Source organism: Diabrotica virgifera, chromosome 7 (genome assembly GCF_917563875.1).
Source record: "Diabrotica virgifera virgifera chromosome 7, PGI_DIABVI_V3a".
Lineage (NCBI taxonomy): Eukaryota > Metazoa > Arthropoda > Insecta > Coleoptera > Chrysomelidae > Diabrotica > Diabrotica virgifera.
In genome coordinates, this window is record NC_065449.1 from 228,572,737 (window position 1) to 228,586,422 (window position 13,686).

The 13,686-nt window shown below is 31.9% G+C and overlaps 1 protein-coding gene across 1 annotated transcript in view; it reads right to left on the reverse strand.

The window, feature by feature from the left end:
* The window catches only part of LOC114344426 (dosage compensation regulator), a 62,119-nt gene extending 50,520 nt beyond the window's left edge, over positions 1 to 11,599 (reverse strand). Inside the window, exon 1 of the mRNA XM_028295261.2 lies at positions 11,360 to 11,599. Within this exon, the coding sequence (XP_028151062.2) occupies positions 11,360 to 11,438 (79 nt within the window). The 5' untranslated portion in view covers positions 11,439 to 11,599. The remainder of the gene's footprint in view (positions 1 to 11,359) is intronic.
* Positions 11,600 to 13,686: the final 2,087 nt, after the last annotated feature.

Consider the following 13,686-nt stretch of genomic DNA (forward strand, 5'->3'; position numbering starts at 1 on the left):
TCTTGAAGCTCCGTTTCTTTAATAAGTTTCACTTCTTCCATTTTCTTTTGATATTAGTTTTGCTGGAATGCGAGAGTTACTGGAAAAAAAGGACGCCCTTATTGAAGGGTAAGCTATATTAATCATCGCCTTAATATTTTATTTCTATAGCTCAGACCAAAATAAAAATATTTATGTTGATCTGAGTTTTATAGTGAAGAATTCGATTTTTTACAGTCGAATCCAGGGGCAATACGCAATATGTTTCAACAAAAGGTTTATTGCAGATACGTGCATTTATTGTCGGCAGATATTTATCTCTTCTTATTGCTACAATCCACTTTTTTCTCGTTCAGAATATCTTTGGGAAACCTGTATTCTGATGTTCTCAATAAGCACAAAGGCACAGCACAACATTGAGGCATTTTATTTTCTCAAATTACATTCACACAGCCAAACAAATGTGCAATATTTACTTGGAAATATATTGATTTGAATAGTTGACGTGACCTCCAACTACACAAGCACCACCTACGTTGAGCTTTAGATTAGCTGCCATTAGTATCCTTGCAGAATCCAGAAGATTTTTTCTTGAACAAAGCCTACTTACGTCTCTGTCGTTAATGCCAACGTGAGAGCGGAGCACAGGATCGGCGTTAATTTTTCTATACTCCCTGACAAGGGCATGTTCTCGACGGATTTGTGAGGGGGCTATGTGGCTTAGTGTAAATGTAAACTACCCCTTATTGTGAAAAATTATGGGTAAAATTTGGTTTTGATTGGTTAAATAATGATTGTTTTATGCTAAAGGATATAATATAATATTTCAGCACTTAAAAACCACCCTTAATACCATTGCAATTTTTATAAACAGATAATTTAATAGATCTTTACAGAAAAAAAAGTAGAATTAAAGAATTACAAAAACATTTATTTACACAAAAATACGAATTTACAAATATGTACAAATACAAATAGTTTTTTAGTCATCTTCCAGTATATGAACGAGTTCTGTGGTATTATATACATTGAAAATGCTATATAAGCGGACTATTAAAATTTTTCGAAAACAAAAATTTGTTTTATAAATATAGCTCCTTCATTTTTGGCGATAAAAAGTTTTTTCAAAAATTATTTTGCAGGATTTTTGTCTCTTAGTTTTTACTTGGGATGGGTTTAAAGGACTCGAATAAGGGGGGTGTTTGCTCGTAAATAGAGGTTTTAAACAGATATATCTGTTATAAAATTTGGCAACTGTTTTTGAAAAATTGGTAGATATACTCATTTTTAAACAGTTTCTTTTCAGTTTGTTAGTTGGAGTTAGGGCGTTGTCTGCTGCATCATATACAAAGGACACCGCACACATCTTATGGAAAATATAATTTAACTCAAATAAAATAAAATTTACATGAATAGATTGGTCTCGGAATTACATTCATTTCATATTATTGCGCCAACTCTGTATTTTCAATAATAAGAGCAGAAATTGATATAAATATATCTGAAATCAAATGGGTACGTACATAAGTTAGAGAGAGAAAAAATATTTCAAAATACCCAAATTATCAGTCCTCCATAAATCAGCGGATTAGTTTCACTAATCCTCTTAGGCCCAGCGGGATTTAAGCTGTTTTGAATAGCACCCAGAGCAATAGTGATTGTAACTGACACGTTTGTGGACTCCAAAAATGTGATTTCGATAAACTTTAATTGCAATTTGCGCCATAATTAATCATAATTAAGATTATTAATCATAATTGACCGTTAATTTAAAACGAATCTATTCATATAAATTTTATTGAATTTGAGTGACATTATATTTTCCATAAGATGTGTGCGGTGTCCTTTATAATAAAGTGCAGTGAATGTGACCGATTTTATGAAAAGACACGCTTTGTCTTTAAATAAAGTTGAAGTGAGACTAAATGGTGTGTAGGTGTTCCGAAAGTACACTAGTACAATAAAGGTGTGGCTTTAATACTGCCGTGTTTAGCCAAAACGCCATATCTACAGAGACATCACATTTGAGTAAAATCGATTTTTGTTCAAAGTATTCATATACATTTATATAGGATATGACATAAGATGCGGTGTGTTTAATGTGTTTTGGCTTAACTTACTTCATTTTTAGTAAGCAAATAAGATGGATATGCACATTTGGGTTAGAAAGAAGTTAAAATTAAATTTTTTCAGATTTTTGCAGATACAGCATTTTTGCTAAGCACCGCAGAATACCTATATTCACAAAGAAAGGGCCTTTTTGGAAGCAAGTAAACTGTTGGCAGAGGAAATAATTATGTTGTAGGCAACTTTATTACATTTAAAGCCACGAATTTGGCTTTGGACTCTCAATCGCATCCATCTACAGTGATGAGCGTGCTAATAACCGGGAAAATAGCTCAAAAGATGGAAAACATAATACATTGTGTAACAAAAAGAGATGAAACTAGTGGAGGTGGAAATTATCGTTGTAACATATTAATTAACATTACCACAGAATAACTAAGCACACAGAAGCGAATCTTACTGTTATTTCCATTGATTTTGTGGGGACCGAAATATTTGACCTTGTGCACCAGTTACAGAATAGAACTTGATGTTCTAAGGAATGGACCATTCCAAATGATGTGATATTTTTGACAAGTAGTTATTAATTAAATATGAAATATAAAATTTAACTATCAAATAAATAAACCATAAAATAAAACATATATAAATATAAAATTTAACTATAAACAACTGTCACTGTCAGTCACAAAAGTGAGGTTGCACCAGTTACGTGACCCATGGGCATGAAATTTGTTACTGTTTTCGGCCTTTGCGGAGTTTTGCTTCTGTATGGTTAGTTATTCTGTGACATTACATTACATAAGCTTTGTTCCAGCAGAATGTTGAACTGATTCAGGATCGTACTGAGCGTGCGCTTTACATAAAACCTTGTAATTTCTCGTTGCTGGAAGGCGTTTTATGTAAAGCTCACGCTCAGTACGATCCTGAATCAGTTCAACATTCTGCTGGAACAAAGCTATAGTTTACCACCTTTAGACGTATCAGAGAAGTATGACAACTGTCACTGTGACAGTAGAATTTTATAAAATACTCCTGTCACAGACCTCTAAAGGTGGGAAACTACAGTATTTCTCATGATCATCTTTCAGTGCGTCACAGTTTTTCGATTTCTTTGTAACGCATTAAATTGTATGTGACAGAAAAAAGTCACGTCTCTGATTACATTTCGTCGGTGACATTTTTATAACATTTATTCTAGTTGTCGATAGATGGCGCCATAATAAAAAAACATTTTTTTTTTAATTAGATAATATTACAAATATAATCTGTATAACTTATAAGACTATACAAATCAAAGAAAATACCATTTTATAAATGCAAGAAACATATTTGATTGGTTTTTATTCCAAATTGAAAATAAAATGTGACAACTGTCAGATTTAACTAAAATGTCATGTTAGAATAAATGTCATAAATGTGTATTATCAGGGACTTCAGGGACTATCAGTTCAAAGTGACAATATGTATTGTAATGTTAATTAATACGTTTATAACGATAATTTCCACCTCTACTAGTTTCATCTCTTTTTGTTTCGCAATGTATTATGTTTTCCATCTTTTGAGCTATTTTGCTGGTTATTAGCAACCTCATCACTGTAAGCGTTGATTGATAAATACGGAAAGATACGAAAGCCTATGCATTATTTTGTTGTCTTTAAAACCTGCCTGTATAGTGGCGCGCCTAGCTTAAATTTGTTGGAACTAGCCTTAGAGGGAAGTGTAAAATTATCCCTACTCAAGGAACTAGCCAAGAACACGCGGTTATTTTACGTGGCCCGTATTCAAAATTTTAACGCAGCAGTCACTATCATATTAATATGTATTAATTTTTGTTTTGTTTTTGTTTCTGCAAAAAGGTTGAAAATATAAATTGACTATAGAATTTTTTTCACTAGTCTTGACCTCACAAGTAAATACTTTTTTAATAATCTTTTAGAACAAAATAGTTTACATACTTTTGATAACCTTTTTTTTTTTTTTTTTTTTTTTTTTTTTTTTTTTTTTTTTTGGGAGGTGGGAATCTTCTCAAGACCGTCTGGGAAGGTGTCCCAGGTGTGTCGGATTCGGTCCGTCCTATCTGTATCACGGGCCGCCTACCGACTAAACCCACCCCCTCTTTTCTCCAGCCGACGGGTCTGGGACCGCTCTTAGCGAGCATATCTGACCCGTCGACCTTACTCATATCTCCCCTCCGGCACTCCTAGCGTGCATTCCATGAATCAGTTGGCCCCCGGGTCGACCCCCCGCCCACGCCCCGCACCAGGCCAGTCAGCGTAGCGACCGTCTGGCGCAACCCGTGCGCAGGTAGACTTTTGATAACCTAAATAGAAATAATGACATATTAGCGACAGTTGTCAATCTATCAAATAGACATTTAAATGCAACGGAAAATTTGGTATTGTCAAAAGGTTTAAACTATGCTGTTACTCATCCATCTATTCCAAAATTAGACATAATCAGCTCAGTGGAGAAAATATCCCAGTGTCTACCAACTCATGAAAAAGAACAATATAGGGTACTATGTAAACTTGAATTGGAAAAGTCTAATCAAATTGAACAGAATATCAGCAAAGAGGAAATGAAAGCTTTAAAAACTTTAAGAAATGATGACTCCATAACAATCCTACCAACGGATAAAGGCAATGCAACTGTAATAATGAATAAAATACAATATGAGGACAAAATTACAGATCTAATTACAAATGGACCTTATAGCAAATTAACGAAGGATCCAACGAAGACACTAGAAAACAAAATATATAGAACTTTATTCAAATTTAAAAATGATCTAACATACTATCAAAGAAAATTAATGACACCTCACTACAGTAAGACACCACATTTTTATGGAGTGCCGAAAATTCATAAAGCGAACATACCACTTAGACCCATTTGTAGTACCATCAATTCTCCTTGTAGTGAACTATCAAAATTCTTATTAAACATTCTAAAACCATTTGCTAATAATGATGACACTTTTATAAAAAATACAAAACATTTTTTAAACAAATTATCAACTATTGAATTTAATCCAAATAATATTTTAGTAAGTTTTGACATAAACAGTTTATTTACAAATGTACCATTAGATAAAACTTTAAACATAATCAAAACGAAATTAGAGAATGATAATACATTGGCAACTAGGACAAGACTAAATGTATCAGCTATAATGGAGTTATTGACATTATGTACCCATAATACCTATTTTCAACTAAACAATGAATTCTATAAACAAAATTTTGGTCTAGCAATGGGCTCTTCTTTATCTCCATTATTGGCTAATATATTTATGGAGGATTTCGAAACTAATATTATTTTTAAACAAAATTTAAAACCCACAGTATGGTGGAGATATGTAGATGATGTGTTTTCAATATGGCCTCATAGATCAGAATTGTTGGATACGTTCCTGAATATTATAAACGATCAAGAAGAGACAATAAAATTTACAATGGAAAAGGAATACAATAACAGCCTACCTTTCCTCGATGTTTTGATCTCAAAGAAGGATATTGGATATGAGACTCAAGTGTATAGAAAACCAACACACACCAACAGATATCTCAATTACAAGTCAAATCACAACATCAACGTTAAAAAGGGAATCATTAAATCCTTATATGATAGAGCCAAAATTACTTGTTCTAACGAAAATTCCTTTTTAGCAGAAAAACAATTGTTAACATCTGTTTTATTAAAAAATGATTATCCTTTATCGTTTATAAATAAGGAATTGTCAAGATTGGATCGAATGGAACAGAACAACTTAGAACGGGATCCTACAACATTCACCAGAAATAATACGAGGAAAATATCAATACCATATATAAAAGGACTATCCGAGAAACTTAAAACAATAGGAAATAAATTCAACATTTCAACAACATTCAAAACAACAAACACATTGAGATCTATTCTATCTAAAACTAAACCTAACAATGATCAAGAAAGAACAAAGAATTGCATTTATAAAATACCTTGTGAATGCGAACAATTTTATTTAGGTGAGACATCAAGACCATTAGACGTTAGAATAAATGAACATCAATCTTATATTAAAAATAGAGAATTTGAGAGATCTCAAATATGTCAACACGCATGGGATAATGAACATAGAGTTCAGTGGAGAGATTCAAGTATAGTCCTGAAAGAATCAGATAGTAAAAAGAGAAAAATCAAAGAAGCGGCTCTAATTATGCTAAATGAAACCAATTGTGTCGCAAATTCCTCGGTAGAATGCAGTAGGATGTGGTTACCCATACTGAAAGAGGAAGTCAATAGAAAGAAAATACCAAGATTAGTAAGTCAATAATATCGAGCTAGTACATATTTTATATTTTAGTATTACTTATATATCTAGTATTATTAATATTATTTATAATTTAAACATGTTACAAGTCAGAATTTGGTATTATTTTTTGAGAGTAAATTAATGTAAGACCAAATACTTACGATGTCGGGATAGTATCACAGGTTTTTCCTGGTTTTCCCTTGTGATTTACTATGAGGTCTCTAACGCGAGAATTTTACTGTCGTTGCATTTGGTTGTCTTTTTAAAGACATATCACATGCTATAATTTTTTATGACGGATATTCTTGAGTTGGGGTTAATTTCATGTAATCGAATGAACTATCTTTCAGTAAGTCGTCCCAGGAACGCAACTCATATATATTGGCAATATCATTTTAAAGTCTTCTACTTTAAAATGTATAATATATGTCTGAATTGCCAATATAAATGAGTGAGATTAAATAAATTATTAGAAGAATTTTTTTGCTTAGCAACAACACTTTAGTTTATTTTAGTAATATTTTGTATTTTGACAACGGCACCCGATTTGGGCGTCGAAACGTTAATAAAATTATTTTTTTCATTTTAATTGTGGCTTATTTCCCATATAAATAATTAATCATAAATACTTTTTGAGTTATTTGCGAGTGAATATATTCATTTCTCAAAAATAATACGTTTTTAGACGGATTTTCACAAATAACTAAAAAAGGAAGTATTTCACCAAAAAAACATTCATAGCAAAAATACAGCTTATCAAAAAGTGAAAAAAATGTTTTATATAAATATGACATATTATGAAGTCGTAAACCCAGTAAAAGCAGAGTTGTAGCTAATGAAAAGTAGGTTCTTATTATTCGTCAAATTCAAAATTAAATATTTCTACATGAAGTAACCAAAAAATTAAGAACTTTTCGGGGAAAACTCATCATAACTTTTTTAAAAAGTTTAAAAACAGCTTTATTTTTTTTTTGAGTTTCTAGTATCAGAAGTAAACAAGTTGCGCACAAAATAAAGTTGATCCCTTTTTTTGTAAAAAAAATCTAAAAATCACCTCTTAATTAGCATCTCAAATGAAATTAATCAGTAGCGCTTCATAAGTTACTTTACCTATGTATGCTTATGTATAGAGGATCTGTAAGTTTCATCAGTTCAAAGTGCTTATTTTTGAAAGGCTGTAGTTAAAAGGGCTTCAATGAGTCACTAATCACGTGTATGCAAATCCGGAACAGCCATATCTTAACCAATTTTTGTATTACAGAAAAACAAAATATTCAGAAAAGCAAAACCTTTACACTTTGGGATATTTCGTATAACTGATAATTAGAAAGTTATTTTAAAAAAACGGCATTTTTTTTTCAAAATAAAAAAAAATACGGTAAAACTAAATTTACAATGAAACTTACAGATCATATTATAAACAATACATAAGTAAAGTCACTTGTGAAGCGGTAACAATAATTTGATTTTATTCGTCTTGAGGAGCCAAACGAAAAACACAAACAACTTTTTTTCTTTTTAAATCGTGTTCTGTTGTGATTTATTTATAGCATCTCTTTCGAAATAAAAATTTTATGCAAGTTCCCTTTTAGAGGGTGATTTTCACACTTTTTAAAAACTATCTTTTACAAAAAAGGACCAACTTTATTTTCAGCGTAACGTGCTTACTTTAATGCTAAAAACCTTTTTAAAAACAAAACAAAGCTTTTTTAAACACTTTAAAAAAGTTGCGATGAGTTTTCCCAGAAATGTATATTTGCTTTCTCTAGGTATATAAAACAGAAAAACCCTCGCTTGTTATATTCTAATGATTTCTCCGCTATTTGTCTTATCACAAAAACTGCATCGTTATGATCTTCCACTTCTAAATCCTTGTTGTTCAACCGATATATTTATGCACGCCATTATTTTCTTCATCAGTATTTTTGTTGAGTTTCAGTATAGTGCTCTGTAAATTTATCCCTCTATAATTACTGGGGTCTGCCCTATCACTTTTCTTAAATAACTCTATCATCTGAGTGTTACTCCATTCTTCTGGAATTCTTCCTGTATTTATTATTTTACTTATCAGGATATTCAGTTCTTTGTGAAGTATCTCTCCTCCGTATTTTAAAAGTTCATTAGCTATTCCATCTTTCCCTGGTGCTTTTCGATTTTTCATCTGTTTTAAGGCGTTCGTTATATCTTCCTCTTTAATTTCTGTTTGCTCATCCGATTCTAATCCTGGTTTTCCATTTCTTCATGATTAGCTGTTTGATACAGGTTTTCTAGGTAAGTTGTCCATGTATTATTTGTATCAATATGTTTTACTTCTATCAATTCCTTCATCTCTGCTGTTTGACTTCTTATCATTTTCCACATTTCCTTTTGCATCCCGTATAAGTCGTGCTCCATCTCTTTTGAAAATGCTTACCAATGTTCTGTTTTCTTCCTTCTTACTATTGAGTTTAACTCATTTCAAACTCTTTTATATTCGTCATACGTTTGTCTCATCGTTCTTTTGAATTTCTATTCTAGCTAGATTTTCTTTTTTTCTTGGCATTTTATTTTTATTTCTTCACAGATCCATGGTGTTCCCCTTTTCTTTCGTTTATGTTTACTTATCTTACGTTCTCCAAGTGCGTCCGTTGCTGCCATTTGGATATTATCTCTAATCTTTCTCCAACTTTCTTCTATGTCTTCATCTGGTGTTATGTAGTTTTCGTTCAGTACTTTTTGCAGTCTTCTCTGGTATAGATCTCGTGTTGACAAGTCTTGTAGCTGTTCTACCTTTATTCTTGTCTCACATTCAATAGGGTCTTTTTTCCTGTTTTTTTTTTGTAGATATATTCTGATTTTTCCAAGTACTAGGTTGTGATCACTTCCGATATTAGCTGCACTTAAACATCTTATGTCTAGTACTTGAGAATGATGGATGTTTCTATTTGTCAATATATAATCAATATCGGATCTGTGTACTCTTGTATTTTTGAATGTATATTTTTGTTGATCTTTGTGTCTGAAGAACGTATTGTTTATTCGAAATTCGTTCTGAGAGCAAAAGTTAATAAGTAGTTCCTAAAGAGTTTACAATAAATTATTCAGAATTGATTAACTTCTTGGGAATAAAACTGGATAATCGTCTATCTTGGTAAGATAATATCCACTCACACCGACTGTAAGCTTAAACGGGCTCAGCTTAATGAAAAATATCTCTCATAAACAATGGGATGTCGACTTCCAAACTCTTATGACTGTTCACTGAAATTTGGGTTTCAACCTGAGATACAATACGCTAAAGTGTCACGTTTGGCTTGTTCCCTTGTATGGAATGAAAGAATGAATAATAAAGGCCAGCTCCACTAACAAACTTGAAGTCTTTGAAATGAGGTGCCTGCAACGAATGCTTAAAATATCATGGACATACTTAGGGACATATTGCGAGGAGAACGATATACTTGTCGGCAACTGGAACTCGAAGGAAACATAGAGGGTAAGAGAGGTCTAGAAAAAGATGTCATGGCTGGGTAATATTCGCCAAATGATATTAATTAAATTACTCTTAATAGAATAATGTAATCGTGACTATCTAATATCTCACCTGACAATACAATGCACGGTGGACACCTACGCAGAAATACACGGCACCTTTAAGAACTAAAGTTAATAATAAATAATTCAATAATTATACTTAGTCACTATTTTCTCCCTAACTCGGAAAATATCGACCGCACGAAAAACTTGGAAGAAATTGTAGGAAATCACGATTGCAACAATTTACGAAGTCCTTACCATTTTTCTCTCGAAGAGTTTAAAGTAGCCTAGCGGGTTACTAAGTCAATTTCATTTAAGTAAATATAGTTGCAATATCTCCAAACAAAATATACAATCATCAGAAGAGACTGTAATTAACGAAAATAACTACCTAATTTTTTATCGAGATTATGAGGCAAATAAGAAATGTACAATATCTAAAATCACCCAGTGAGTATTTTTCTCGTTAAATAAATTTTTTATTAAATAAATTATATTATTATATATATTATATAAAATTATTAAATAAACTTTAAAATATTCAATGATTTGTTTCAAGAATTCAAATTAAAAGACAAATTACAACTACAATTATTCTTCCTAATTTAAAAACGAGTTTAGAAAGTAATACATAGGTACACTCCAATAATTATTTTAAAGATTGTCATTGTTATCGTTGAATGAGAACTCAAATTTAAATGCATCAAAAGAAATAAATAATTTTTATTATAATCCGACCGACCCCAAATTCCGATAACCAAAGCTACCTGAATACGTCTCATCGTTGTCTCAGGTAAATTCAATCTCGTACCTAGAAAGCTGCTAACGCCATCTATTTCTAAAACCACTGGTGTCGTACATAAACGCTCATTTAGTTTCGTATCTTCCAGTATATTTATCAGTCAACGCTGTAAGTGTTTTTCATTAAATTTTTAGATCTTTTAAAGGTTAAAACTGGCAACACTGTCAAATAATGTGACTTCTTGGCGCCTGTCATATTGTTTTGAAATATTAGAAAATTTGATTATTTTAACCAATATTTCGTATTTTTTCATAATTTAATTGTAAAAATCAGTTATATTTATGTTTCAATTTCTTTTTTTTATTAAGACATTCTATATACTTTTGTATCCTTTTCACGTAAACAGTAAATTTTGTTGCAATTTTCTGGCTATAAAAAAAATTGGCATTTTCAAGGTCTACCCTTTATGTAAATTTGTACCACAAAGTTTATGCATTGTAAATCATGATACGGGAGCGCTCCTCGTAACATTTAACGCGTCTTGGTGTGTTTATTTCTAGTGCACCTTAATTGTGAATTTAGTATAGTTGGTTCTTGGTTCAATCAATAGTGAGTCATGCGTCCATGAACGGCTTTTTTATGTATCTCATATCTTTCTTTTAACTCACCCAAAGTCCTTACAAACCTACTGCTGACAATATAAGTTAAAAGTATGCATAAAATAGAATACGATTACAGTAAAATAAATCAATATAACTCACCCGTGGGTCTCACTTCATAAGCTGGTTCCTTTTTATTCTTCTGACACCATTGGTTTAGAAAGGATTTTAGATCAGACATGATGAATTCAAAATACGTTTACCACGATTGTAAATGTTTTATTAATATTTGGTAATTATTTTTTATGCTTGTTTAAACGAAAAAATAGATTTTTTCTAAATTTTTCTACCGGAACCAAATCCCGGCGTGTCGCTTTAGCTTGTGCTTGTGGCAAGAGACAGTTGAAGTTGACAATAGACAGCAATGGAAATAAAGATTCGGGTACGTTCCGAAGGATTCTGTCTAAATCCTGACCCGCTACTTTGCGCCGTGTAATTTGGGTTGCCTATTTAATCTAGAAGTGGCGAAATGGCCTTTGAGTTATTTAAAAAAGAATGTGTGTGTACTTTGTACGCACGTAAGAAGATATACTTCTACATTATGATTTCAACAAAATCAATATATCTACTTTAAACAGTTTTTTTTGTAATGTATTTAAATATTAAATTAATTTTAGGAAGAACTTAAAAGAATACCAAAAAAAATATGCATTGTCCGGGATTCGAACGTGGGACCTTCCGATCTCTAGGCGAATGCTCTATCAACGAGCTACCGAGGTTATACGTACGTACGATTATTTCTCGGTCATAATAATGACAATCGCGGTGACACATAGATAATTCAATAAACATTTTCAATAATATTTATTACCGTACTCCCAAAGACACCAAAATTATAATAAATATATTTACCTACTAAAAACACTAATATATTATTTTCACGCACACCTTAGTTGCGCTACATAATTTAAAAGATTTAGCGACTAACACCATACTGTCGTTGTGCGCATGCGCCGGGAATGTTAAAATTTCACCCTCAATCGCGCCTAAAGAAGTATAACTTCAAAAATATTACATATATATAATGGATTTCTACGGCTGTCGCCGCCTCTCCATACCCAGCTTCCAATTTTTTCTATCGTAACACGTATCTTCTTCTAATTGCCTCGAATCCATTGCGTCCTGAATATTGTCCCTCCAGCTTCTCCGTGGTCGTCCCCTTCTTCTTCTCTCCGGTGGGACCCACTCTAATATTTTTCTCGGCCAGCGAGTCTCATTCATTCTTTTAACGTGCCCGAACGATGTCAGCTGTCTCTTTTCAATATCGTCCATTATAGTTTTTTCCACCTTCATACATTCTCTAATTGTTTCATTTCTTACATGTTCTAATCTGGAAACCTGACAACTTCTCCTCAAGAAGTCCATTTCTGTACTAAGTAGCTTCTTTTTATTTCTTGCACTTATGTCCCAAACTTCTGCACCGTAGATTGTAGCGCTCTTCATTATACTTTCATATATTCTTTTCTTTGTTTCCTTCCTGATATCTTTGTCCCATAAAATTGAATTGAGGGATCTAGTGATGCTTCTACCTTTATTGATCCTGTGTTGTATTTCATCTTCACTATTTCCTCGTTTGTTAAATATAGCTCCCAAATATTTGCATTGTTTCACACCAACAATATGTCCTGGTAGGTTCAATGTTCCAGTGGTAGGTTTTCAATGTATTCGTTTCCCACTATGAAGTATTCTGACTTATCCATATTTATTACTAATCCTGCCTGTTGGTAATGCTCATTTAGCTTATATTACATACATAGTACAAATTATTAATTTATAGATAATACAAAGAAAAGGTATCTAAATGGTTTTCGAGCAAGTCATGCTGTATGAAAGAATTTTATAAATAATAAAATGTTGCCTAACCACTTTAAAAATTCACATTGTAAGGCATGAATAAATTAAATTATGTAGGTAGTACGTAGTACCTTTTTAGATGTACTTAAAAATGAAATTGAAAAGTTATTACTATAAAGATTGATCAGTGGGTATGCTTGACTTAAATAAAACAACGATTAGATAATATAAAAAATCACAAATTTTATTAAATTTGGGAAAGTATCATACATAAAAATACCAATATTAAAAAGTATTTAAATAACAAGTATTCAAAATCAATGTAAAGTCACTTGAAGGTCGGTGAAAAGCTAGGGCTGACGAAATTTAATTAGTTGTTTAAAACTCTAGATTTTAATTGCGAAGCGCATTCAATGAATCTTACCAATTGAAGCTGCTAGATACATTTTCTGATTCATTTCTACTGTTCACTTTTTGAGTAGGTATTTCATTTTCTTGACAACGAAAAATGTTCGTGTGGTTCGGTGTGAAATGTAAAATATTGAAATGTATGAATAATAAACAGGCCCATTTCGCCGATTCAAGTTTATAGGCAACCCAAATTGCACGGCGCAAAGTAGTGGGTCGGGATCTAG